We start from the raw sequence: 27346 nt of genomic DNA on the forward strand, positions 1-27346 counted from the left end.
AGGAGGTGTGGCAGGTAAAAGGGCGGGCAGAAAGTAAGGGAGCAGCAAACCCCGCCCCGCCGGCCCCAGCCGAAAGCAGGAAGCGGGGAGCAGTGGAGCTGAGTCCGGCTGTCATTGCGGGGAAAGCCCCTCCCCACCTTGGTCCTGAGCCGCCAGGCCCCTGGCCACGGCTGCCTGGCGACCCGGGAGGATGGCGATTCTACTCCCGGGGCTGCCCGGACTCTCGCGGCAGCTTCGGCTCCTGCTGCAGCTCTTGGTTGTGCTGTCCCCGGCCGGCTCGGCCCTGCGGCTCCTCGACACCCCGGAGCCAGTCTGCTCGCAGCCGGTGAGTCCGTGCCCCCAGCGCAGATGGCGAGGTGGGAGGGCGAGGATGGACAGACAGCCTGAGCTAGGGCAGCTGAGGGGGAGAGTCTGGGCTGGGTAGAGAGAAGCGGCACCAGGGGCCCGGGGAAAGGACGGTTTGGGGAAGGGAGTTTTGTGGCAGAGACAGAGCACGAAGAGGAAGAAAACTCCCTACCGAGTCAACTGCCGGGACCAGAGGGAGTCTGGAAAGCGATCCTTCCGTGGAGTTGCACAATCCTCGGCTTTAGAACTCAAAGAAGTCTTTCAGACGGATCATCAAGGGTTCTTAACCCGAGGTCTGCGAAGGGGTCTGAGGATAGATTTAGGGAGGACTCGGATGGGGGGGAGGGGGAAATTACATCTTTTTAAAAATATAAGTAGTTTCCTTTGTAAACCTGTGTATTTTATTTTATACTTTTAAAAGCATCACTCTGTTAATAGAGTCAGCTGGGTAGCAAAGTGGATAAGAAAAGCTCAGCTTGGAGTCTGGAAGACCCGAGTTCAAGGAAACATTTTCTAACTTACTAGACCTTTTCGGTGGGCCCTGAATTTTGACCTAACAAGTTGTGTAACCTTGGGTAAGCCGCTTAACCTCTTTCAGTCTGTTTTCTGATCTGTAAAGGGGGAATAATAATTTTACAGATGAAGCAATTGAGGCCCAGAGAGAGAGTGTGTGACTAGCCTGCCTTAGCAAAATTTACAGTCTAGTTGCTAAAATTATTGAAGTGCAACAAAGGGCCATTCCAACAGATATGCAGTTACAGTTTCACAGTATGGTGGATAAATAGAGCTCATTAATTCAACAGACATTTATTAAGCTCCTAATATGTGCAAGGTATCTTTGGGAGCAAGGGGCTGCAGGGGAGTGCGAAGCCAAGTGCCAAGATAAGTGTAAAAAGTGGAGATTTTGTGAACTGACTGACAAATTGCATAACTGGGCAGGCAAAACTGTCTTTAAATTCCAGGGTCTTCCAAGGTCCATTTGGAAAGTAGAATTCTGATTCCTTATACATCAAACCCAGAAATAGATGACCATTCTCTTGCCTGTGGTTGGCTCCTTGTGACCTTGGATCTTTAAGGGAAAAGGGGGGGAGGGGGATTATTGCCAAGGGCCAGCATCAGCTCAAATATCACTGAGGCACCTTTAGCTCGCTGAGGTGTGACTAAGAAGTGATGGCCCAGCCGTGGTTTTTAAAATCATTTTTGAGAGCTCTCCTGGCCACTGGATATCTCCAGCCCACAGGTGGATCCCCTTCCTGCCCCTAGTCAGCACCCTGTGGTATTAACATGGGGTGATTGTTATGTGTGGAGCCTGCAGGAAGTGTGACACACCTAAGTGTCAGTTAGTGGTCTGTACTTTGGAGAGTGTTCTTTTTTTAAAAAATAACATTGTTCAGCCTACTGCACCACATACGTAATGAAGAATATCTCACAATTAGAGATGGGAGGGACTTTAGATATAATTTAGTCAATCCCCTTGTTTTATATATAGGTACAGAAAACTGAAGCCCAGAGATAAAATCACAGTAAATGACAGAACTAGAACTGAAACTCAGGTCTTCTGATGCCAAGTCCAATACTCTTTTCATTATTCTGTTTGGTGTCTGAGTCAGAAGATAGGAATTAGAATAATAGGAATTCTTGTTATCTGAGCTGGTAAATGATTTGCCAGCTGAGAAGCAAAAGGCATTGGTTATTTGGGAAAAGTTTGGGTGTTTCAAAGAAAAAATATGAAGGATTTGAAAAGATGCTTTTATAGGAAATATTTTCTAATTTAGTGGACCTTCTTGGTGGGTTCTAAGGTTTCCTTATGAAATCTACAGACTCAGCATTCATTTAACAAACATTCATTAAATACCTATAATGCACAAACCACTGAATATAATGTGTGCTGTACAAGGTGTTGTGTACGAAGCTGTTGATAGAGAACCTTATAATCTAATAAGGGAGATGATGCACAGAGGAATATCAAGAGAGAAAGATATGTAAGGATCAGATCAGAAAGAATCTTAAACGGCGGGCTAACGAGTCTAGACTCTGTTGAGTAGACAGTAGGGAATAAGCAATTTTTGAACAGGGGAGTAACAATGGTGAGAATGGACCGAAAGAAGTACTCATTAGTCAAACTTTTAAGCTCTTCTGGACCCATTTCCCTGGGATACTTGTCAGGGAAAAGAAAAGGGTGAAGTCTGTCACCTATCTCACACTCCTCTGTGACTAGATAATACACGTGTAATTATCCCCCTTTCAAGGTCAAAGTGGTTAGACGCAGCTTGGTTAAGTGATATACCTAAAGACACACAGCCTAATAGTGCTAAAGCCAGGATACAAACTCAGCACTCCTAATTCCAGGTCCAGTGCTTCCTAAGTTTACATTATCTGGCTTGGAAATGTTTTCTAGTGGTGGTGATGGTTTTGTATGGAACCATTCACATTCTCAAATCCAGCCCATTACAGATTACTATGTTCAAGACAAAGTAGTTTGTAGCCATGGAAGAAAATAGAGTTGGAGGTGTCATTCTCTGTGTTTTAAGGATAAATCTCATCTGGCGATCAAACCCACATCCTTGGCTCTGCCAACGCCATGCTCTGACTAGGCTAACCATTAACCATTCATTAATGTAAACTGTGCAATATAAAACAATAGCCAACAAATAAAGGCAAATAAAACAAGATTTTTTTTCCCTCTCCTCTCCTTTAAATCCCTTCCACCACAAGTTTTAAAAAATGCCTTGCCATTTGTTGATATGACTTCTTTTAATGTTGCCCTTCTCTGAGGTAGGGTGATATGTGGTTTTTCTGATGCTGCTATTCTTAAAGAAAAGTGAGTTTGAGGCAGACGACCCAACTCTTTCATCACTATTCACTTACTTATTCAATGAATGTTTATCAAGCATCTACTATGTACAGAGCATTATATTAGATGCTGAGGAAGTGTAACAAAATTATACCATCGTTGATATACAGTATTAAACACAGAGGTGGGAAAACAAGGGTTGAAATCAAGGAACAGCAAGTAGTTCTGTTTGGCAGGAATAATATAAGACAAGGAAAGGCAGATTAAATTGGAGGCAGATTATAGAGAGGCAATTTGGTTAGAGGGGAGAATGTGTATGGGACCACAGAGAGATTAGGCTGAAAAGTAGGTAGGCAGTTTTGATCCTAGAGAACAGATGATGAAATACACCTCCCTCTTATCTGTGGAGAAGTGAGGGAATGCAGATATAGAATATTTCCTACACTGTCAGGCTGTTGCTGTGTCCATTGATTTTGTTTATCTAAGTCTTCTTAATTTGAAGAGTGGGTTTAATGTGGAAAGGGGGTAAATAGAGAAATTATTGTTGTGTAAATGCAACATAAACTTACAAAACTTAAAAGAGAGAAAAAAATAAAAGAATATATAATCCAGATTGTGAAAGGCCTGGAATGCCGGGGCAAGGAATTTGGTATTTATTCCTGTCCTGAGAGACACATCTTCCTAGTCCTCTGTAGCAACTGCTACTGTTGGCCACTCTCCTGGTTCCTATTTCCTCTCCGGGTTTTCTGAGTATTGATGTCTCCTGGTTCTCTGATTTACTGATTCATCATTTGAGTCACACTCACTACTTGTGGGATGTCCCTCAAGGCTCTGTCCTTGGGCCCTCTTCTCTCCATCCTCTTTCACTCAGTGACTTCTTCGGCTTCCTTGTGTGCAGTTCCTGTCTTTATGCAGATAGCTTTGAGATCAGTATTCCCAGATCTGTATATCTAAGTCTCTCTCCTAAGCTCCAGTCCCGCATCACTAACTGCCTATTAGGCATGTCCATCTGGATGTCCTGTAGGCATCTCAAATTCAACATGTCCAAAACAAAATTCAGTATCTTTCTCTCAAAACCCATTCATTTTCCAAGCTTCTCTATTGCTATTAAGAGCACGACTGTCCTTCTAGACACCCAGGTTCACAACCTTGTGGTCAGCCTCAGATCCTCATTCCCATGTCATGTTTCCTAGCACTTGCCAGATCTAGTTGTTTATATCTCCACAGCATCTCTCAAATCCTTCACCTCCTCTCCATTCAGGCTGTTCCACGCCAGGTAAACCCTCTTGGCCAGACTACTGCAATAGCTTCCTCACTGGTCTCCCTGCCTCAAGTGTCCTCTCTTTAGCATCTTCCACACAGTGGCCAAAGTAACTTCCCTAACATGCAGGGATCATGTCACACTGCTTAACAAACTCCAGTGGTTCCCCAGTGCCAGTAGGTTCAAATACAACTTCCTTTGTTTGGCATTTAAAGCTTCTCAGAATCTGGTTGCTTCCTCTCTTTCCAGTCCTCACACTCTGCAATCTAGATATACTGACTTACTCACTGCTCCACATAAAGGACACTCCATCTCCAAAGGGTTTTGTGAGCTTAAATAAGGTAATTTGATGTAAAGCACTTTGAAAACCTTAAAGAGAGACATATCAGTTATTATTATTATTATTATTATTATTATATTATTATTATATTTTTATTATCATCATCATCCTGTCACCAGGCGTCCAGTCTGGTGATGACCTTTCTCTGAGCCTTCTAATGTACTCCTGCTGAGTTCAAGCAATGTTTATAGAGCAACCCAGGTAAGGTAAATGGTTTAACAACCACCCCTTCGGAGGAGGGGGAAAAAAATCTATGCACACACACTTTTAAATTAAATCTGCCTTATTAACACTTTCTTAAGTCTAAACAATAAAATAAAAATCAAGTCTTAATTTATAGCAAGTACTAATTTCTTTTTTTTTAATTTTTTTTTTTATTTTAGGCAATTGGGGTTAAGTGACTTGCCCAGGGTCACACAGCTAGTAAGTGTCAAGTGTTCAGTCTGAGGCCAGATTTGGACTCAGGTCCTCCTGACTTCAGGGCTGGTGCTGTGTCCACTGCACCACCTAGCTGCCCCTGCAAGTACTGATTTCTAAGATATAAATGCTTACACTGAAAATTTAACAGCTCAGAGCTGGCTCTAGCACACCTCTATATCTTATCTCCATGCCTTTACACTCACCGTTCCCTATCTCTGGAATACACTCCCTTTTCGTCCGGTTTCCTTCAAGATGTAGCTAAAGTAACAACGTCCATTTGAAGTCTTTTTAAAATTGATTTCATTCCCTCAGATTCCTGTCCCCTCTCTCCCATCTAGTATTTTGTATACAATATGCCATATATTTTTGTGTATACATGTTAACTCCTCCATAAAATGTGAGTTCTTAGAGGATAGGGACTGTTTCACTTTTTTCTTTGTATCTCTAGCACTTAGCAAAGTGGCTTAATAAATACTTGTTGCTTGATTGGTAACCACAACACCCTGAAATAGTGACCTGTCTCTGGCCATTTGTCTTGCTTCAGTTGCCATGTCTGTCCCCTCATTGTCTTAGACACTATGGAAAGAAGACTAGTAGGTAATGAACACCCTGAAAGCAGCCAGAGCTGAGAGAGAAATTACATTGAGGGAATCAAGGTGGGGGGAAATCTCAAAAGCACTACAAGTTTTTACCTATAATTAACTTCTTGTTTTTCCCACAGCGGCTAAACTGTACTGTCAAGAAAAGTAAGTCATCCTTTTCTTTTATTTCCTTTTGGTTTATTAATAAAATGATAATCACTTGCTGAGTTCTGGCAGCAGCACTATGGCTTTCAGGCTTACATATGGATTACAATTAATGCTAGAGAGTATCCTCAAGCTGGTACAGGTATGCCTTACTTTAAGAATGCCTCCTATGCCAGTATGAACTTCAAAAACAGATTACAATTATTATTAGCTTTAAAAAAAATTCACCAAGTCTCTTTTGAAGAGCCACTGCCCAAATGAATTAAAAAGATTCAATTTAAATTCATTTATTAAAATCAATTATTATATAAAGTATACCCTATGGTTTTGCTTGTTTTGTTTGGAACTAGGGAGAAAGAGCTTTTCTGGAAAGAGTTCAGGGATTTTGTACCACCAAAGCTCTTAAAGGAACTAATCTATGGTCTAATCTATTCACAGCTTCCCAATTGGTATGGCCAAACCACAGGCCTGACTCTGTCGCTCCCCTGCTAAAGAAGCTCTAGTAGCTCCAGGACCAAATAATAACCTTCTCTGTTTGGTATTTAAAACCCTTCCCTGACTCCAAACTACCTTTCCACCCTTATTGCATATTACATGTCAATTTCCAAGCTCCCAGAACTCTGTGGTCAGGCCAAACTGGTCTTCTTACTGTTCTTCCCATACAACATTCCAGCTTTCATCTTTCCCAACTCCATGCTTTTGCATGGGCAAAAGGAGGCACACTCCTCCACCACCACCCCCCTTAATCTCAGACCCTTAGGATGTGCTGGACTTGAAGTCAGAAAGGCCTGATTTTGAATCCTGCCTTAGACAGGTAAAGTTTGCAACCCCGAGTAAGTCATTTAACCACTCTCAGCTTCCAGTTTTCTCATCTGTAACATGGGGATAATAATAGCACCTGCCCCACAAGTTATTGTGAAGATCAATGAGATATCCTACCTATTATTAGAATCTCTAGCTTCCTTCTACACAACTACTCATGTCTCTCCCCACCCCCAAATTACCTTGTATTTATTTTAAATATACTTCTGTGTGCATGTGTTGTTTCTCCCTCAATAGAATGTAAGCATCTTGAGGCCAGGGACTGTTTCATTTTTGTATTTGAGGATTTACTACCTCACACACCTGTCCATTCCCCTTTTGGACAGTTCTGCTTGTTAGAAATACCCCACCTCATATTAAGCTAAGTTTTACCTCCCTATAATATTATCCATTGGTTCTTATTTTCTTCTCTGGAGGCAAATAGAATAAGTCAAGTCAATAACAAACATTTATTATGCTCTTACCATGTGCCAGGCACTGTGCTAAGTGTTGAGAACACAAACACAAGCAGAAAGAAAGACAGTCCCTGGCCTCGAGGAGCATACTTTCAAATGGGAGTAGACAGCACATAAAAGGAAGCTGAAAGCCTGAGGTAGGGAAGCCAGTTGGGAGGAGGAGATGAAGGTCTGTGGTTGTGGTGGGTCCAGGATGGTAGAAAAAGTCCAGAGAGCCAGGAGTGCAGCCTGGAGAGGAAAGAAGACATGGCTATCCTGGCCATCCTACCTAAAATGGAAATTTTGGGAGAAACCAGCCAACCAGAGGAAGAGGACCCAAAGGTAGAGGGTGCTTCCAATGTAACAGGTAGTGCAGGGATGGAGCCTTCATCATCATCATTATCATCATTTTTATGTAGCAGCACTTAAAGTTTACAGAGCACTTTCTATAAATTATTTCATTTGAACTTCACAAGAACGCCAGGACCGGCTGTGTTTAAGTGACAACATTTATGGTAAGTTCTCTCCTCCCCAGGACCATTAAGTATTTTAAAACAGTGATCACATGGCCTGGAGCTATCAGAAAAATCATCTCCCAAACCAATTAGATTTAGGATCACAGATTTAGAGCTAGAAGGAAATGTAGAGTTCAGTTAGTACAATCCCTGAAGTTTATAGTTAAGGAAACTGAGGTTTAGTGACTTCAGAGAAGTTAAGGTCACATAGGTAGTAAATGGCTGAGCCAGGATTTGGACCCCAATACTCTGACTCCCATTTTTGCTTACCCTGCCACAAGTTTCTATATTTCAGGCAATTTGGTCCTCCCTGCCCTCTTGCCAGGATACAAACAAAAGTTTTACTCTCGTTGCAGGTACCTGCCTGGCTAAGAGTTGGCTCTACCCTCTCAACAAGACACCCTCTAGCCCAAGAGATGTCAACATCACGCTGGGCTTTGAACAGGGAGAAAATGGATACCCAATTCCTGTGGTGCGCATTGAATGGAAAGTGCGGACAGATGGTAAATGAGCGGATGATAGTCAAAAACATTCCAAAGCCAAACATTTTCATTACTGAAATTAGAATTAGAATTTTGGCTTCTGGTTCTGGGTTCCAAATACTGAATCATAGGATTATAGAATTAGAGCCAAAAGGGACCTCAAAGGCCATCGGGCCTGACCCCATTGTTTTCTAAATGAAAACTAAGGTCCAGAAGCATTAGGGGAACTGCCCAAGGTCATACAGCTCGTTAATTTTCAAGCTAGGAGTGGAACCCAGATCCTCTGATTCTCAATCCAGCATTATTTTCATTAAGCATTTATCTACATCTTTGTTCATTAGTAACACCGATTTATAAGTAAGTTCTTCAAAGCACTACTACTATACGAGAAGCATTGTAACTAAGTGGATTCAAACCTGGCCAAGGCTTGGGTTCAAGATTCATCTCTGATGCATGCTGACTGTGCCCTGGGCAGGGCTTTTAATCTCTCAGTGCCCCTGAACAGCTCTCCAAGACATTGGTAGAAGTTTTCTTAGTGGAGTTCCCTATACCAATGAAATCACAGTTCTGGCCCCCTCCAAAACAGCTATCTCACACATTCCACAATCTCCCCATGGAAGTGACACTAACACATTGACGCTTTTCTGCTGAGCCAGCATGAAGTCTTGTTCAGCCTTGGCAAATGGTCAATGGTTATTTCACAAGAAGTCCCTGGCAAATAAATACCAAACATTCACCAACTACAAGTAGCCCATATTTTTGTTTTATTTTATTTGGCAACAATGGTGGTGGAGAGACGTCTTCCCTTTCCCCTAAAAGAGAGTTAGGTCACTTTTAAGGATGTGTATCATGATCCCTCTCCCAGTTTAGGAAAGGTAGGGCTCATTATTTCAAACTAGCCACTGACTTAGAAGTAAGCACTCACATCTTGCAGGAGAAAGCCCAAACTTTGTTGTTCATGCGCCTGCTGCCCGGGAGGTCCAAAGAACTTCCGATAAATGTAGTTTGCTTCTTTTGTTACTCTCCAGGCAATGAGGATTTAGAAAGCAGGAGGGATGGAAGCCCAAGTGTGAGCTGAAATAGTTAAACCGGAAATTGAAAGTTAAGTAAGACCGGCAGGATTCTCGTAACACTGACCAGGCATTGTGAAGGGAGAGTGTCTGTGGAGGGAGGGGAAATGTGGTGAGACAGAAGAAAAACGGTTTGCTAATCTTCCTCCTTTTCTTTGGCAGGCAGCATCCTGTTTCTTCAGGGCGCTGAGCTTTCAGTGCTACAAATGAGTACCAATGAGCACTTGTGCGTCGATTTTATATTTCTGAACCGACTTGAGCAGCAGCTGGCCCCGGACTTTAAAAGGGTGAGAATTTAGGGTCGTATTTTCCTTATGTATCCTGTGACCAAAAGATTTGTCTCTGTGTATTTTGAGTGGTGTTCATATTTTGTTTTTTAAAGTGATGAGGAAAAATAATTTTAGGGATAGTTCCTTCATCCTAATCAACACATTGGACTCAGGGAATAGGAATAGCTAAATAATTTCTGTAGGAAGCCTGATTCTTGATTGACTAAAAATAAGCCTGGTTATAAATTAGATGTATGACCTTGGGCCAGAGCTCCTGGGTGACCCAAGCCCAAATCAATCAAGGGCAGTGTGGGACAGGGAAGATGGGATTCTCTTTGGAAGGCACCATAGCAGGTTTGGCAGAAATGTTGGTCTCATAGTCAGGAAGACCTAAATTCTAATCCTGCCAAATTGCTTAACTTCTCTCAGCCTCAGTCTCCTCATCTGTAAATGGGGATAACAGGAAGTACGTCACAGGTCTATTGTGAGCACCAAATGAGATAATATATAAATGTTCTTTCCACCAATGAGGAGAATATTATGCAAATGCTCCAGGCTTGAAGTCAGGGTTACATATATGAAGTACTTTGTAAACCTTAAAGCACAATATAAGTAGTAATTATTATTTATTATTATTATGTGGGGGTAGAACACAAAGGAGCTAACACTTCTGGCCTAAAGAACAGGATAGCTAAGCTGAGTAGCTTAGAAAGTTTAAGTACTTCCCAGCCTGGGAATGGGTAGTTGTCTTTACCACACATATAAAATTATCTTTCTAGGGGCAGCTAGGTGGCACAGTGGATAGAGCACTGGCCCTGGATTCAGAAGGACCTGAGTTCAAATCTGGCCTGAGCCACATAACACTTACTAGCTGTGTGACCCTGGGCAAGTCACTTAACCCCATTGGCTAGCCAAAATAAATAAATAAATAAAAATAAAATAAAGTTACCTTTCTCTGGTGAATTATTTCTGAATTTGTACATTTTCTTTTCCCTTGTAAAAATAAGCTCTAGAAAACACACTCTTATGGTTTGGCATGTGTGGCAGGTAGATTAGGAGGGAAAGGGAAAGGGAAAGAGAAGGCTGCTGTCATTAGGCATTTAGTTACAGGAGCAGCAATAGAAGAGGGGAAGATAATCAGGAATCAGAAATGGCAGATCTCTCAACCTGGGGATCCAAGCAGGGTCAGGGACCTAGAAGAAAGAAACATTAAGTGCCTCCTATGTGTCAAGTACTGTGCTAAGCACTTTTAAAAATATCATATTTGATCCTCCCAACACCCCTGGGAAGTAGTTGCTATTATTATCCCCATTTTACAATTGAGGAAACTGAGGCAGGCAGGGGTTAAGTGACTTGCTCAGGGTCACGGAGCTAGTAAGTGTCTGAGACAGGATTTGAACTCGGGTCTTCCTAACACAAGGCCCAATACTCTATTTACTTAGCCACCTAGTCGGCTCTAGGCTCATAATGCCATAGAGGAGTCATTCTAGTTTAATTGGAGCTCAGTGATAAGTGTAATATTTAGAAGGTAATGAAATGTGAAAACCGTGGAGCTAGGTCGCCTGAATTGGTTCCAAAGAAGAGCTAGTATCTCAGGAAGAAGCTGTCCTTCATATATGACTGGAAGGTGAACCCTAGCACTGGACTAATGCTACTGGATAAACATGGCGAATTTAAGAAAGTATAGAAATGGATTCTTCACACCACCAATATGGATTCCCTCCTGCGCCCCCAAACAAAGGTTCCATCGAGCTCTTGCTCTTCTAGGATTCCAGAGAATACAGAATGCTCCTCACTGGTAACATTGTGTGCTATACCCTTTCATGCATCTCTTTACTAAAATCATACTGAAAGGAAAACAGGTTAGGAGACTAGCATTATGTGCTCAATTTCTCCCCATTTTTGTGCTCATTTCTGATTAAATGGGGGTTTGGGAAGGGGAATGCACTGAAGAAAAGAACTCAGGCCAGCACAGATCTCCAGCAATGCATGGCTAGAGATGAACTCACAACACATGAATGTTCCACCCCTGAGCTGGCTGCTCAAAATTTGATTACTTCATCAGTGGTTTGTGACTGTAATTTGATTTCTTTGAAGCAAGCAGCTAATTGCAAAACTGTTTAGTTCTTAATGAGTGAAACCTCCCACCATTCCAGGGGACTAAGGCTCCTCACTTTTATTTTGAGGGAGGTTAAGGGACTTTTCTAATATCCATGACAAGGCCAAAAATAGAAAACAAACCTGATGTCCCCCAATCTGCCCTGGCTACCTTGGATTGCACTGCTTTTTACTGGTGGTGAGCTCTCTAATACTGCTGCTTAGATAAATGGCAATGACCCTCAAGGTCACAGAATTTAGAGTGAGGTCACCTCCTATGACCTGCTAGAGCAGTTAGGAAGGAACTTTCTCATCTAAACCGTGAAGGTGCCTGATTTCCAAGAGGAGTTTGTGTGTGTATTCCCAACCTTACCAAACTCAAGAAATTCCCAGGCCTGGTCCCCCTCTGTAAGAGGTCAGAAGGTATTTTTCTTATCGCCCCAGTAACTCCCCATCTATTATTCCTCTGAGCCTGATGAGGATGGGATCTGGACCCCGAAAAAGAAAAACCTTGGATTTTCCCATGTGGCCAAATCTTTGGCTTCACCTGAAGCCATAATCCCATCAACTGGCCTTTTATTGAGGCTAAACCCAATCTCCCAATTCTCTGTTGCCCTTACCCTAGCCCTCCATTGTCTTACCTCCCTATGGCCCTGGCCATTTCCCACCCTTAATCCTGGCTAGGCTCCATTTTCCCTTGGCCACATGGTCCAGATCCCTGGCCTTCTATTACCTCACAGTCCCTGCAGACTATTGGGCCACTCCTAGATTTCTCCCACAATCTTTCTGTAAGTAAGGTCCATCTTGTCTCCATTAAAGGGCTGAGATTCTTAAAATCTAGCCACTGCTCAGATTTTTATAATCTAGCCTCTAAGAGTCTGCCCAATATGACGGATGTTCTAATAAACCTTGTCTTTGGCTGAAAGAAGGCTTGGGTGGAATTCTTTTGGGCAGGACCCACATGTTATGATTTTGGGGTCCCAGCACCCCTAAACCCCTAAAGCTCAACAGGCCCACGAGGCTATCCATTGCAATAGCTGCATAATGGTTTGAGAGTTAAAGGGGATGGGATGAGTTATTTCATCTCTTGCCTCAAATTCTTCTCTACCTTGTGGCTCTTGGAATTCCATACCCATAAACAACTCCCGCTGCCAATTAAAGACCGAAGCATAGAAAAAATAGATTAGTATCCTTAGAGGACTTGGAGGGGGTGGGTGGGGGGAGAGGGGTGATTTTTTTTTTATCATGGATGGAAAAGATATTTGACTGTAGTGTCTACCCCTTTACGTCTCTTCACTCTCTTTTTCAGTGGCATTTCACCTTCAATAACTTTGTGGTGGAGCCTGGCCAAGAATATGAGATAACAGTGCATCACTTGCCCAAACCAATGCCCATTGGAGATCCAAACCATGAGTCTGCGTTTTTCCAGGTGCCTGGTAAGAGACCTTCCTGTTCAGGTGCACCTTTCCTCACTCTATTTTCAGGCTCTTGAGAAGAACTTGCAAGTTGTTTAGACTTTAGCTCCTCTACTCAGCAAAACCCAAACAATTACTGCTATTGTCAAAGCTGAATCTCCCTAAAGAAGAAAACAAATGTCAAAGATGTTGGATTGTTCTTCAGTGTCTGGCCTGAAGCTTCCTCCCCCTCAGGGCAAGCTGAACCCCTTTCTTAATTATTGAGAAACCAGCATTGGGCAGGAAGGATCTCAGGAGAGTTGTACATATGCAGAAATCCCTCTCTCCTTTTAGGGAATAAAACTAACTCCAGGGAAACCATCACAAAAATCACCCAGTGTCAGCATATCTTGAATAAACTGCCACTTCCTAATCATAATAATGGCAGATGTTTGTCATAGCACTTTAAGGTTTGCAGAAAGGGTCAAATTAGATGATCTCAACCTTCCAGCTCCAGATCCTAAGCATAATCACAGCTCTGTGAGGTAGGGTTTTTTTCCCCCTTTAACATATATTTTCATTTTACTAAATATTTCCCAATTACATGTAAATTTTTTTTAACATTCATTTTTCTAAATTTTGAGTTCCAAGTTCTCTCTCTTCTTCCCATCCCTCCCCCATCTCTTGAGAAGGCAAGCAATAGGATATTAATTATACATGTGAAGTCATGCAAAACATATTTCTATATTAGCCATATTGCAAAAGAAAACATGCATTAAAAAACCCCCAAGAAAAATAAAGAAAGTAAAAAGTATACTTCAGTCTGCACCCAGAGTTTATTGGTTCTCTCAAGGTGAATAGCATTTTTCATCATGGGTCCTTTGGAGTTGTCTTGGATCATTGCCTTGATTAGAGCAGTTAAGTCTTTCCCAGTTGATCATCATTATGATATTACTGTTACTGTGTACAATGGTTTTGCTGTGAGGTAGGTTCTACAGGCACTATTGTCACCACTTTTCAGATGAGGAAACTGAGGCTCAGAGAGGTAAGAGTTCATCACACAACTATTAAATGTCAGAGGCAGGATTTGAACCCCAATCTCTCCTGATTCCATTTTTCTTGCCGCTAAGCCCTGCTGCCTTCCACCTAAGTCCATACATAATATAAAATCATAGGATCACCTAGGCAAAAAATAGCTAAGGACAAATTTCAAACTTACATCTTCTGACTTCAATAATCTTTCCTACCTGGACAATTGCAATTGCTTCATAACTGGCCTCTAATTAACACATGTTTATTGAGTACTTACTCCAGGCAAAACACTGCCCCCACCTCCAATCCACCCTAAATAGATATCTCCTGGAATCATAGAATTATAGAATTTAAGAGCTGGGAGGAACCTAAGAAAACATTTGTCTAGTTCATCTACCTCGTGTCACAGATGGAGGTACTAGAAAAATCTTAAACAAAAATCTACTATAGTGAGTGAAGGAAAGCCTTTATTACACTTCTCACAAAGAAGGGGGCACTCTAGGAGCACATGGGCCCTGGTTCAGTGGTTCAGTGGTTCAGTCAATTTTTAAATAGTAAGATCCATACTCCACTCACCAGGGCTACGACTGGTCTAGTTCATCTGAGTTACACTCTTCCTGGACAGTCCATCAAATGTTCTTCCATGTTCTGTTAACTCCACCCACTTCACGGGTCCCATGATCAAAAATGGTGGCTATCTCCGACCTCAGGGTATGTCAGTTAATATTCAATAAGCTTATTAAGCAAGCACAGTGGAGAAAAGCCTTTGCCCTGTCAAGGCCCCATCCTTGAACCCAATGGGTTGCAACTGGGTTAGCCTCCAGAGCACTTTCTTGAGGAACTAGTTGTTTGCAGAATGTTTGGGGCACTTTCTGATTGGCTGAGAGACTATCCACAAGGTCTTGGAATTTCTTATACTGCTATGGAAGCCTAACCCCCTAAAATCTTTCTTACAGAGGAAACTCAGATCAAGAGAAGAGAAGTGATGGGTCCAGGGTTGTATAAATGACATGTTATTTTGCACACATCAGCCATCACCTTCTCAAAAAACTTTGGTTTCCCATTGCTTGTGCTGCCTAGGTCCAGCGCTGAGCCAGGTACTAGAGATGCCTCTGCCGCCCCCCACACACATACAATTTTGTCCCAGCCTTCTCCAAATTCATCTGTTGCCTCACTGCCTTTTACTCCTGCTGTGCCCCCTTTGTGGAATACTCTCTCTCTTCAAATACCAAAGTTCTCTCTTTACTTCAAGGATTAATTCAGCTCCACCTCCTGCGTAAAGCCTCCCCTGCCCACTCCAGTCATCAGTGAGCTCTCCTTCTTCTGGATTCCTGTACCACTTATTGTTGGCACCATTCATTTTGCACTTAGAGTATACTAAATATTATTGTAATATACCCTTTTTTAAATGTACAACCTGCTTTCTCAACTAGATTTTTAAGTTCCTTTGAGGCTCAGGGACCATGTCTTATGCCTGCCAATGGCCCTATGGTCTGGCATGTAGAAGATGCTCAATGTTTGTTAATAATAATGTTGAGCCCCTCCTTTCTGTAGTACCTCTTCTTCCCACCTTCCCTAGTACTAAAGAGGGAACTGATGTGGTAATTTTTTTTTAATTTATGGAATGAAACAAGTATTTCCATAACAGAATAATGAAAAAAAAAAGATAATTGCATATGAAACTGCAAATCTATTATGTACACATTTTATGTGTGTGTGCGTGTGTGTGTGTGTGTGTGTATAAAAATCTTTTTATGTATATTTCTGTTTATTAGTTCTTTCTCTGGATGCAGGTAGCTTCTTCCTTCATATGTCCTTTGTGGTTAATTTGGGTATTTATCATAGTCAAAATGACTTATTCACTCAAAGTTGTTCTTAAAACAATATTGCTGTTACTGTATACAACATTCTCTTGGTTCTGCTCATTTTTTTGTGCAAGTCTATCCATATTTTCCTAAGATCATCGATCTTATCATTTCTTACAGTACAGCAGTATTCCATCACAATCATATACCATAAATTTTTCAGCCATTCTCCAATTTCTGGGCTTCCCCTCCATTTCCAGTTCTTTGCAGCCTCTTGTAGCATTTCCCAAGCCTAAGAGAAAATATTGAGATGGTATGGAGGCTGAGGAGGAGAAATAAATGAGGAATGAAAAAGTGAGAAGATAACTACCAAAGAATCAAAGGCCTTCCTATTTTACTAACAATAAGTAAAGGCAATCTAGAAGGCAAGAAGCTCTAGAGATGGACTGGAAAGAGTGAGGTCTGAAATGATCTCAAGAAAAATAGCCTTGAATAAAAAGTCTGAAGACTGTGAATAGGCTAGGTTAATCCAAGACCCTCCTGGTTTACCCTGTAAAGAGTCTTCCATGCCCACCAGCTGGAGCTGAAAACACAACTAGTACTTTTACTCTAAGAAGAACTCTTTAATCCCAAAGGATTTTGAGGGATTCATCACTTAACAGACCTCTCTGACACGGAATTCCCAAGCAGTTTTTCCTATAAAGAAATGGGCTGGTACTAGGTCTATATCTCAAAGCAATCAAAAAAAAGGGAAAAGAATCTACATGGACAAAAATATTCATAGCAGCTCTTTTTGTGGTGGCAAAGAATTGGAAATTGATGAAATGTCCATCAATTGGGGAATGGCTGAACAAGTTGTGGTATTTGAATGTAATGGAATACTGTTGTGCTATAAGAAATGATGAGCAGGTGAATTTCAGAAAAACCTGGAAAGACTTAGATGAACTGATGCTGAGTGAAGAGAACATTGTACACAGTAACAACAACACTGTGTGATGATCAACTATGATTGACTTAGCTCTTCTCAGCAATACAGTGATCCAAGACAATTCTAAAAGACTCATGACAGAAAATGCTGTCAATATCCAGAGAGAGACTATGGAGACTGAATGCAGATTGAAACATATTATTTTCACTGTTTGGGGGGTTTTGTGGCTTTTCCCTTTTGTTCTGTTTCTTCTTTCACAACATGACTAATCTAGAAAAATGTTTCCATGATTGCACATGTATAACCTGTATCAGATTGCTTGCCATCTTGGGGAGGGAAGGGAGAAAGGAAGAAAAATTTGGAACTCAAAATCTTATAAAAATGAATGTTATGGGGCAGCTAGGTGGCACAGTGGATAGAGCACTGGCCTAGGATTCAGGAGGACCTGAGTTCAAATGTGACCTCAGACACAGAATACTTACTATCTGTGTGACCCTGGGCAAGTCACTTAACCCCATTGCCTAGCCAAAAAAAAAAATGAATGTTGAAAACTATCTTTACATATAATTGGAAAAAAAATACTATTTACAAAAAAAAAAAGAAATAGGCTAATGCTCCCAAGGTTTGGAGTTTGAAATCATCTGCCTCACAGCCTGATACCTAATAGACTTTCTTTTCTCCCTCTTTTGCAGACTGCAGGGACCCCAAAATGAGAATGACTTCCACCTGTGTGAGCTCAGGTAATTGCTGCTGTTCTCCCGTTTCTGGGGTTGTTGAGGTTTAAATTTGAAGTGGGATGGGAGATGAGGGGGTCAAGTATGCAGCCCCTGAAAAGGTGCCTAATGATCATCCCCTCTGCCTCTTTCCCGATTTGTTTAATTTTTTCTAAGTTTTATTTCTGTCTTTTGTTTTTTACACAAGTCATTTTCTAAAGCAGCCCATCACCCCTTTCAAAACTTTCCCTTGTAACAAAGAAAAAGTTAAACAAAACCCAGAAACATAGCGATTATATCTGATAGGGTGTACCATTCTCCACCCATAATCTCCTACCTCTCCCTGGAGGGAATGGAAGTTCTTTTCATCTGCTGTCTTCCTGGCCCCTTTCTGCACTTCCTGCAGGAAGCCTGTGGGAGCCTGGCATCACAGGAGAAAGGCTAATGAACAACTCCCTGCTGGTGAGTTTTAACCTGTGGAATGAATCAACCACTTATAAGATCCTCGTGAATGGTTTTTCAAACACAGAGACCGGCAGCTGTTATGAAGACCTTCGGTTCATTACCCAGGTAACTTCCCCTTTGAGACCAGCCCCAAACCAGCTACACCCTGATGCCTTCCTCAGTCAGTCCCAGTGCAAAGTGTACTGGACCTGGTTTGGAGTATTAGCTCTGCCTCTTGTGATTAATGTTGAAATACTCCTTTAAGGTTTACAAAATGCTTTAATGCATTATTTAATTTGATCTTCACAACAACCCTATGAGGCTAGTATTATTATCCCCATTTTACAGATAAGGAAACAAAGAAGTTAACCAAGTTAGTGCAAGGTCATATAGTTAATAAATGCCTGAAGTAGGATTTGAACCCAGGTTTGCTGGCTTACAAATTCATTTCACTACCTCTCTCTAGCTTTTTTTTGGCTAGGCAATGGGGTTAAGTGACTTGTCTAGGGTCACACAGCTAGTAAATGTTATGTGTCTGAGGCCAGATTTGGACTCAGGTCCTCCTGAATCTTGGCCCGGTGTGCTATCCACTGCGCCACCTAGCTGCTTCTCAACATTCATTTTTATAAGATTTTGAGTTACAAATTTTTCTCCCTCTCTCCCTTCCCTTCCCAAGATGGCAAGCAATCTGATACAGGTTATACATGTGCAATCATGGAAACGTATTTCCAAATTAGTCATGTTGTGAAGGAAGAAACAGAACAAAAGGGAAAAGGGATTCCTCAGGGATTCCTCCTGAATCCAAGGCCAGTGCTTTATCCACTGCCCCTACTACCTCTCTTATTAACTCTGTGACTTTGGAGAAATCATTCCATCCCACTAAAGCTAATTTCCCTTATCCCTAAAATAAATAACCTGTCATCACATCCCCTGCACCGAAACTTCCACTGATAACTGTCTTTTCCTTTTTTTCCTCCCCTATTCCCTTCCCTACCCTACCCTACCTTTTCTCTCCATTGCCTTCTCTTCTTCCCTTCTATTCCCAGCCTACACAAGAAGATTTCCACCATCGGATAAATGTCACATTCCCCTTGCAAAATGTGAATACCTGCTGCCAGTACAGTGTACAGGTGAGACCCTGAGTCCAGGGAATGGCCCTGTCAAAGATAGCAGTGAATGGGTTGTACCTTCCTGCAATGGGGGTCAGGAAGTTAGACTGGCCGAAGAGAACTCTGAGAATGTAGGATTGTTCTCTCTCCAAAGAGACAAGGTAGATTCTCTGCACGTAAGGTGCTCTAAAATTTTCTCAGTGCTCTTTCTCTACCCTATTTGCTTCCATCCCAAAGTAATCTACCACATGGGCTTTAGTTGATTTGGGGTAGAAAATCAGGTGTAGAAATCCTCTAGACTTGAGAAGACGAGCCTTTGATCCTCTTCTGTTTGCTAGGAGATCCTGATAGAATAGTTACTTGGAAACCCTGTAGTACATTTCGTAGCAACAAGACTTTCCATGCTAAATTCAACAGATAATATTGGTTCAGTCTGTTCAAGTCAAATCACATAGCTGTTATTTCCCTAAGTGGCAGAAGGGCACACTTGCATGTGCAATCACCTACATTTTTTTGTGTTGTTTTTGCTTACCCATTTTGGGACTTTCTATAATTTTTGGAGGGAGGTTGCTTGTGTTGTCTTTAAGCTGTTCTTGTCCACATATTTGACTGTTTGTGTGGGTTGGACATTAAAATTTATGGTATGCATTTTTTTTTCTAAACTAAAAGAAACTCTCTTGTAGCCAATATTCTGCTCAGACATTCCTTGAAGAGTCTCTTGTTTGAGCAAGACCAACAGGAGACAGTCAGTCAACTAGCATTTACTAAGTGTCTAGGTTACACCGGGTACCCAAGGCTGACTTTCTTCTCTCTTGTTTCTCTGTTACCCCCAGATCCAGCCATTCTTTCAGAGTTGTCATAATGACTGCCTTAGACATACACTGTCCATCCCTTGCCCAGTGCTACCATCACCAACACCCAGTAAGATGGGTCCCTTCCTAACTGAGCCATTGCTGAGGGGCGTGGGGAGGGATTGGAAAGGGACGAGAGTTTGGGCAGATTGCCAGTCTGTATTCTGGATAGCTTATAACTTTTTTTTATCCTTTTGCCCTTTCTTTTTTCACTTTGCAGCCTGCCCTCCAGGTAAGCGAGCCCAAGTCTTGTCCTAGAGCTTTGCACAGGGACACAAATGTATCATGTGAGTAGCCACCTTTTGAGACTGAGACAGTAGAGGAACTAGGTGGCCCTAAAAGTTATTTTAAAAACACTACCACCTTCCCTGCTCCATGGCCTGCTGGGGTGCCCATTCCTCTTTCTGTGTCAGCTTTCTCACTTGTAAAACTCAATCCAATAAGCATTTATTAAGGGCCTCCTGTATATGGAAAGCGCCATAAAAGTTTGGATGTGACACTGTAGGTCCTTGCCCCCTTATGAAGCATACAGTGTAATGTAATAAAAAGCCCCCCTTTTTTTTTTACATTTGAAGGTTTTATAAAGCACATTCATCACAACTCTGATATGATACAATTATTATCACTCCCATTTTAGAGATAGGGAAACTGAGGTTATGAAAGGTGACATGGTCATAGAAATAATAAATACTAAAGATGGTACCAGAAGCCAGATCTCCTGACCTCAGAGTTCAGTGCTCTTTCAACTGTATCAAACTTACTCTTGCAAAATGTTGGAATGTTGAGTTATTAGCATCTGTACACACAGGTATGGATCATAAACATTGATTGATTGATCCAGGGAGGATAGACTCTGAAGGACCAGGAAGAAGGGGCACCAGGGTTATTAGATAAAGTCCTTCCTTCTATCTCTCACTGGTCTTCTTTTGCCATAGATGATGTGCCACTGTGGGCTTACTGGTTTATCACTGGCATCTGTATTCTGTTGGTGGGCTCTGTCATACTCCTGGCCATTTGCATGACTCAAAGGAAGCCTGGTAAGGAGCAAAGTAGCTGAGGCATTGAAATGTCCTTAGCTTTTAGTTTTCTGTTTCATTTCATCTGTTGCTGTCCCCTTTTTCCTTCTTCCATGGCTAAGCACCCTATGTGAGGCTGAGGCCAGGTCACCCTTCACCAGAGCCCTTCACTCCCAGATCAGATAGAGGCCTCCTCTCCCTCTCTGTCTCCTCCCCATGTGCATTGACCACAGATGAATTCCCAACAAGTCCTTACTAGGATGGAGTTCCCCTAGAGTAAAAGGTCAGTTAGTCACAAATGAAATGCTGTAGTTAATAATCACTGTAATTAAAACTGAGGATGAATATTTGAGATTCTCACAGTGTTCCTTGGCTAGCAGTGCATATAATCTAAGCAAATTAAATACTGGGCCTGAAGTTCAGAAGGATTTGATTCCAAGTTTCCTGACCAGTCCCCTTCTTCTATGTCATCTAAACACATCATTTTACTTTTGTAGGCCAGTTTCCCTTACCCTCCCCCCCCAAAAAAGGGCAGGAAATTATTAGAATAAGAGGATAATTATTGAATAATAGAGTTAAGTCTTGATTATCTAGTTAGGATGACATCCTAATCCTTTAGTTCTCAATTTCTTTTTTATTATAAGGATTTTGACCATTTCCTCAGGAGTGAATAGGTGATGGGACAGGAAACACTATTCTGATGCTTTTGCCCAGTGTGAACAGCCCTGGAGGGGAAAAAAGGCTACAAAGATAGAGATTGAAATGGATGTCTTAAATGTTTGCTTTGGTTTTTTCACGGACATGGGTAATTCCATGTCCTCTATTGGCAGACATGCCTATTAGTAAGGGATGCTTTTTTTTTTTTAAGCATTGCAATCACTGTGGTTTAGGATTGCTTAAATAAGACTATTTCCCTTCCTCTTCTCAAAAAAATATAAGGAGGAAATATCAATAAAGAACTCAGCAAAGACTGCTTATAAACGTTTATCTGTGCAAGGTTCAAGCTTTTCGCACTGATGCTTTTGGGGAAGATACACTCCCTGAAGTGCACATTCTAATAATGTGTGGAATAGGAAGAGTATATCTACAAGGGAAATTAGGTTGAATCTGGACTTGGTCCCAGATTAGGGATCAACATTCATTTATTTCATTGTTCTAGGCCAAAGTCAGGCTCCCTAGGTGGCCTCTGCCACACCTCTTTCCCCAAGAATTGTGTAAAGCTTCCCTGTAGTAACCAGTGATACGTTCCTCTCTTAGCTTTTCCACCAGTTGGGACTAGGGAGAGGGAGGGGAAGGAGTGAGTACAGGAACTCTCCCATCCCTGTTTTTGCCATACTGTCTCCCCTCTTCCCTCCTAAGAGAGTAGTTGTAACATAAGGCAACTCAATCCTTTGTTACTCTAATTTATTGTTTCATTTTAGAGTTTTCCTCTGATAAACCTGAAAATGACACCAAATACCCTGGCAAGTACTCTTTTTTTGTTGTTGTTTGTTTGATTGACTGGTTTTTGGTCTTTGTTTTGGATTGGGTTGTTGGGGTTTTTTTTTTTCTTTGGGAGGGTAGATTTTTTTCTTAAGAGAACAGCAATAAGAAGGCTAATTCTTGTTATGCTTTGGGTGTAACAGCCAATCCCCTATCTCAGACCATTCTAAAATCACTTGAAGGGAAGTCTCACAAAGGACCCATTCCCATTCCTTCCTTGTATCCACAATGGGATTTCCAAAACAGTGGCTGTCCTAGGCAGCCCCAAACATCAAGGTAGAGAAAGAATCATCATAGAGAAAAAAGCAAGGTGAAAGGATTGTATTTTCACAGAATTCAAGTTGGAAGAATTTAATTTGATTCAAATCAACATTTATCAAATATTTATTACATGGGAGGCACTGTGCTATGTATTGAAGATACAAAGACATAAACAAAACAATCCCTTTTCTGCCCTTAAGGAGTTATTTTACTGACAGGATACCACATGTATACAAACAAACATAATACAAGGTAATTTAAGAGAAGAAAGAGCAGAAATAGTACCAGTAATGAAAGAAGGCTTCAGAAAGGAAATGCTTCCTAAGCTGGGCCTTGAGGCAAGGTGAGGATTCAGAGAGGTTGGGGTATAATCAGAGCATGTGGAATCACCTATATGAACCCTGAGAGGCAAGAGATGGAACATTTGGTTCAGGGAACAACTATTGGTCTCATTTAACTACAACACAGATTGTGTAAAGGGGAATAATATGAAATAAGGCTTAAAAGATAAGATGGAGCCAGATTGTGGAGAGCTTTGATCACCATATTGAGGAACTTTTTTTTTTGTATCCCAAAGAATATCCCAGGCCCACCAAACATTTTTGAGTAAAGGAGTGACTGTGGCCAGACCTGTGCCTTAGGAAGATTATTTTGGCAGCAGTATAAAGGATAGATTGGAAGGGCAGAGAGATTAAAGGCAGGGAGAATAAGTAAGAGGGTATAATACTTGTCTAGGACAAATCTTAAAAGCCATTTGGTTCAACCCATACATAAACAGGAATTCCCTCTATAACATTCCCAACAAACTTCTCTTTGAAGTTCTCTAGAAATCTAGAACTTACTACCTCTAGGGACTGCCTACTTTTGTACATCTCTAATTTTCTTCTCTATAACTTCAAAATCTACCTCTTTGAAGTCTTTCAAGAGAAGTACCTCTGCATACTGAATATGTTCCAGAGCCTTCCCTCTGATTCTTTTTAAAATTATGATTGTGATGAAGTATAATGTTAAGGGAGTATGGTGAGTACTGAAATTAAAGAAGAGAGGCGGCAGTTTCCTGGAAAAGACAAGCATGTTTGATTTTTTTTTAAGTTTTAGTGCATTTTTACCCTAAAATGTCTTTATTCTGACTACAGAAATAGGCAAAGACCTCTGTGCTTAGGCCAAGGACTCCTCCAGTATAAATGAGCTCCCTTGGTGCTGCACAGTACAAAGCCTTGAGCATTTGGCAGTCTCAACAGGCTCATGAGTTTGGGCTCCATATTTCAGGCAGTGGCACCAGAATTGGAAAGGATACCAATTTAAACTATTGGGGTGGGGGGACTATTCTTATTTCTTTCAGATATTCCACCCCTGGACAACCAGATTCCTCCACCCTTAAAGCCCCGGAAAGTCTGGATCATTTACTCAGCTGATCACCCCCTCTATGTGGATGTGGTGGTCAAGTTTGCCCAGTTCCTCATCACTGTCTGTGGTACTGAAGTGGCCCTGGACCTGCTAGAGGAGAAGTTGATCTCAGAGGTGGGGGTCATGGCTTGGGTGAGTCGACAGAAGCAAGAAATGGAGGAGAGCAATTCCAAGATCCTCATCCTGTGTTCCCGAGGCACCAGAGCTAAGTGGCAGGCAATCCTTGGTTGGGAAGAGCCTGCTGTTCAGCTCCGGTATGACAGATGGAAACCTGCCGGGGACCTATTCACAGCTGCCATGAATGTGATCCTCCCAGACTTCAAGAAGCCAGCCTGCTTTGGCATGTACGTGGTCTGCTACTTTGACGGCATCAGTGACGAGGCTGATATCCCTGACCTATTCAACATCACCTCTAAATACCCACTGATGGAGAAGTTCGAGGAGGTTTATTTCCGTATCCAGGAACTAGAGATGTTTGAGCCAGGTCGAGTGCACCGGGTTAGGGAGATCACTGCTGAAAACTATCTCCAAAGCCCCAGTGGCTGGCAGCTCAAGGAAGCAGTACAGAGATTCCAGGAATTTCAGGTCAAATGCCCCAACTGGTTCGAACAAGAGAATCTCTGTTTAGAAGATGAAGACAACTTGTCGTTGCTGAGTGGAGAGATGATTGAAGAGTCACCATTACCACCAGGAGGGAGGATAATGAAACAGGTGCCTCTGGTGCAGGAGCCTTCTCCTGGGGACCATTTGATGGTGGACCTCGTCATTAATGAGGAAGAAGGGGTCTCTAGACTAGACACTCCGTTTCTGCCCCAAGGGGCTACCCTCACCCACCAAACAGTAATCCCCATAGAAGAGGCCCAACTGACTTCTGTAGTGGAGCCCTTACACAGGAATGGTGATAGTAAAGCCAGGCGACAGGCAGTGGTAGGTGAAGATGACATGGAATGTGTCCCACTGATGGAGACCAGTGCTCTCCATCGAAATAGTGTATTCTGCCTCCCCATGGACTCTGAAGCTTCCCCTCTCTCCAGTACTCCAGTTCCTTCCCCCAACTGCCTCCCAGCTCCAGTGAGAGAACAGCTAGAGGGCTTAATGTACTCCCTCTTCCAGCAGAGTCTAAGCAACCCAGGTGAAGAAGAATGGGAAAGACAGCAACTGGTCTTCCATGATCCTTATACACCCTATGAGGAAGAGCAGAGGCAGTCAGTGGAGTCTGATCAGGGCTACATCTCCAGGAGCTCCCCACAGCCTCCTGATGGGTTTATGGAAAAGGAAGAGGACGAGGACGAGGAGGAGGAAGAAAAGGAAGAGGAGGATGCAGAGATATCTACAGAGTTTCTCTCTCCCAGTGTTTTGGAGAATCTGAAGAGCCTTCAACAGCAGCTGTTATTCCAGGAGATACAACAGAGCTCTAACTGGGGCTGTCTAGATGGAAGGAGATTATCTACAGAACTGCAGCCATCCTATTAAGTGTGTTATAGGTCTGAGTCATCAAAGACAGTGAGAAAGAGAATGCATACCTATAATTCTATCTTGATTCTAATGATGAGAATCTCAGGAATAAACTTTCCTCTCTTTTAAATGTAAGTGTATTCCTCCTAAAACTACCCATGTAAACAAGTGTAACTTTCCCAGTGACTTGGCACTGAAGTATCAATTAATTCCCAGTGATGAGCTATTGCTGCCTATATTGGGGTAGGGGGAATATTGATAGGGCACAGAAAAAAAAAGATATAAAATACCAAAAGGAGAGGAGTCTAAAACCCTCAGTTCTGTTTCTGGTGTTAATGTAAGCATAAAACAACGAGGTGATGGGAGAGGGTTCTCTTCTTTTCTGAGTTGCAATAAGAAGTTTTTCAGATAGTCACTGGGATGGATCCCTAGAGTTGCAGCTCCCTGAGATAAACTGAGATCTGGACTCTCATAGTGTCCCACTTAAAGACTTAAAAGTCCCACAGCTGAAGAACTACAGGTATGAGAGGCTAAGGTGTGTTTGACAGTGTAAAACCACAGACTAATGTTAACTTAATGAGGAAAACCTTCTGGGGAAAAGTCATCACACAGACTTAAGTGTTCAATGTGTATTTGATTTTGCCTTCCTTTCAAACCAGAATGGCACTTTGAGGCTCCATTCTTGCACTGACCCCTTGGAATGGACTGGAATACTCAGAGGACAGTAAAGCTGCAAGGTACCATAAAGATCATCTATTCTGCCTTTTTTTTTTTGGCTAGGCAGTTGGGGTTAAGTGACTTGCCCAGGGTCACACAGCTAGTACATGTTTTAGAGATATGGAAATTGAGACCCAGATTGCTGAACTACTACTATTACTACTACTACTACTGCCCACTTTTACTCCCCCCATGAAGGTTGGGTCACCATAGGGTGACTGGTACCTTTGATTATAGGGTTTGTATTCCTAATACTATAGCTCAAGCACCCCACCAATGTGTTTCCCATTAACAGTCATCCAGTTGACCAAATTAATTAGCTTTTTGAAGCAATGTTTACTAATGTGGTATGATAAAATAGTAGATACAAACATTTCTCCCATAAACCTGAGTTATACTTTTTCACAAGTACACAGGAAGGGTGGGGTCACTCTTATAGAGCACAATGGTGGTGAAACACATGAGTGGGATACATATGTGGCAAGGGCAATTCACACTTGCTGGTATGAAGTTCCTCCCTCGTCTCAGTTTTGTTCCACTCAATTGTGTAGCAAGAAGAAGAGCAAGGTAAAATCTAGATGTAACAGCCCAAGTTTTATAGCTTCACCTTGGCCACATCACTCTTCACCTGGAGCTATGTCTGTAGCTTCTTTTTGGCTTGTTGCCAAAAATCTCTCAGCCTGCCAAAATTTCCATGCAATTTTCCCCAGCCTCCTCAAGAAGCATGTATTGTCATATGTTTCTATGCTGATATCATTTGTCAGGCTTTTCCATTGCCAGAACCATAGTGATGATATGCTCTTGGGCTGGAAGCATAATTGTGTCCTGTTTATTTCTTGTTCTCCTTTATTTTGGGCCATTTCTTTATTTAACACCACCACCACCACCCACAGGGCTTTCCATCTAAATGTCAAGCAATACTGAAAATTCTTTCAGATATAATTTTTCCTCAATCCACAGCACTAGCTAAGAGTGAAGAGTGCTACCGATTTTTCTCTCAGAGTTCTTTGACCCAGGACATCCCATAGCCTCTGCCCTTGGTCAAAGTCATCAAAGTTTTATGAGTCTTTTTGTATACTTGTACATTTACTTGTGTATTATTTTGAATGATGGCAAATAAACACCTTAATACTCAAA

The 27346-nt window shown here is 42.0% G+C and overlaps 1 protein-coding gene across 1 annotated transcript; it reads left to right on the plus strand.

Annotated features, from left to right (window-relative positions):
- The first annotated feature begins 63 nt into the window (after nt 1-63).
- On the plus strand, nt 64-27346 carry IL17RA (interleukin 17 receptor A). The gene is made up of 13 exons (XM_021001545.2): nt 64-325; nt 5882-5906; nt 8034-8180; nt 9392-9516; nt 12905-13031; nt 17447-17494; nt 17874-18037; nt 18958-19041; nt 19854-19941; nt 20092-20103; nt 20807-20908; nt 22309-22350; nt 23973-27346. Exons 1-13 carry the CDS (start codon nt 191-193, stop codon nt 25508-25510), a joined length of 2637 nt encoding a protein of 878 aa, XP_020857204.1. The 5' UTR covers nt 64-190; the 3' UTR covers nt 25511-27346.

The sequence above is a fragment of the Phascolarctos cinereus genome, unplaced genomic scaffold (genome assembly GCF_003287225.1).
Source record: "Phascolarctos cinereus isolate Bilbo 61053 unplaced genomic scaffold, phaCin_HiC Scaffold_1;HRSCAF=81, whole genome shotgun sequence".
NCBI lineage: Eukaryota > Metazoa > Chordata > Mammalia > Diprotodontia > Phascolarctidae > Phascolarctos > Phascolarctos cinereus.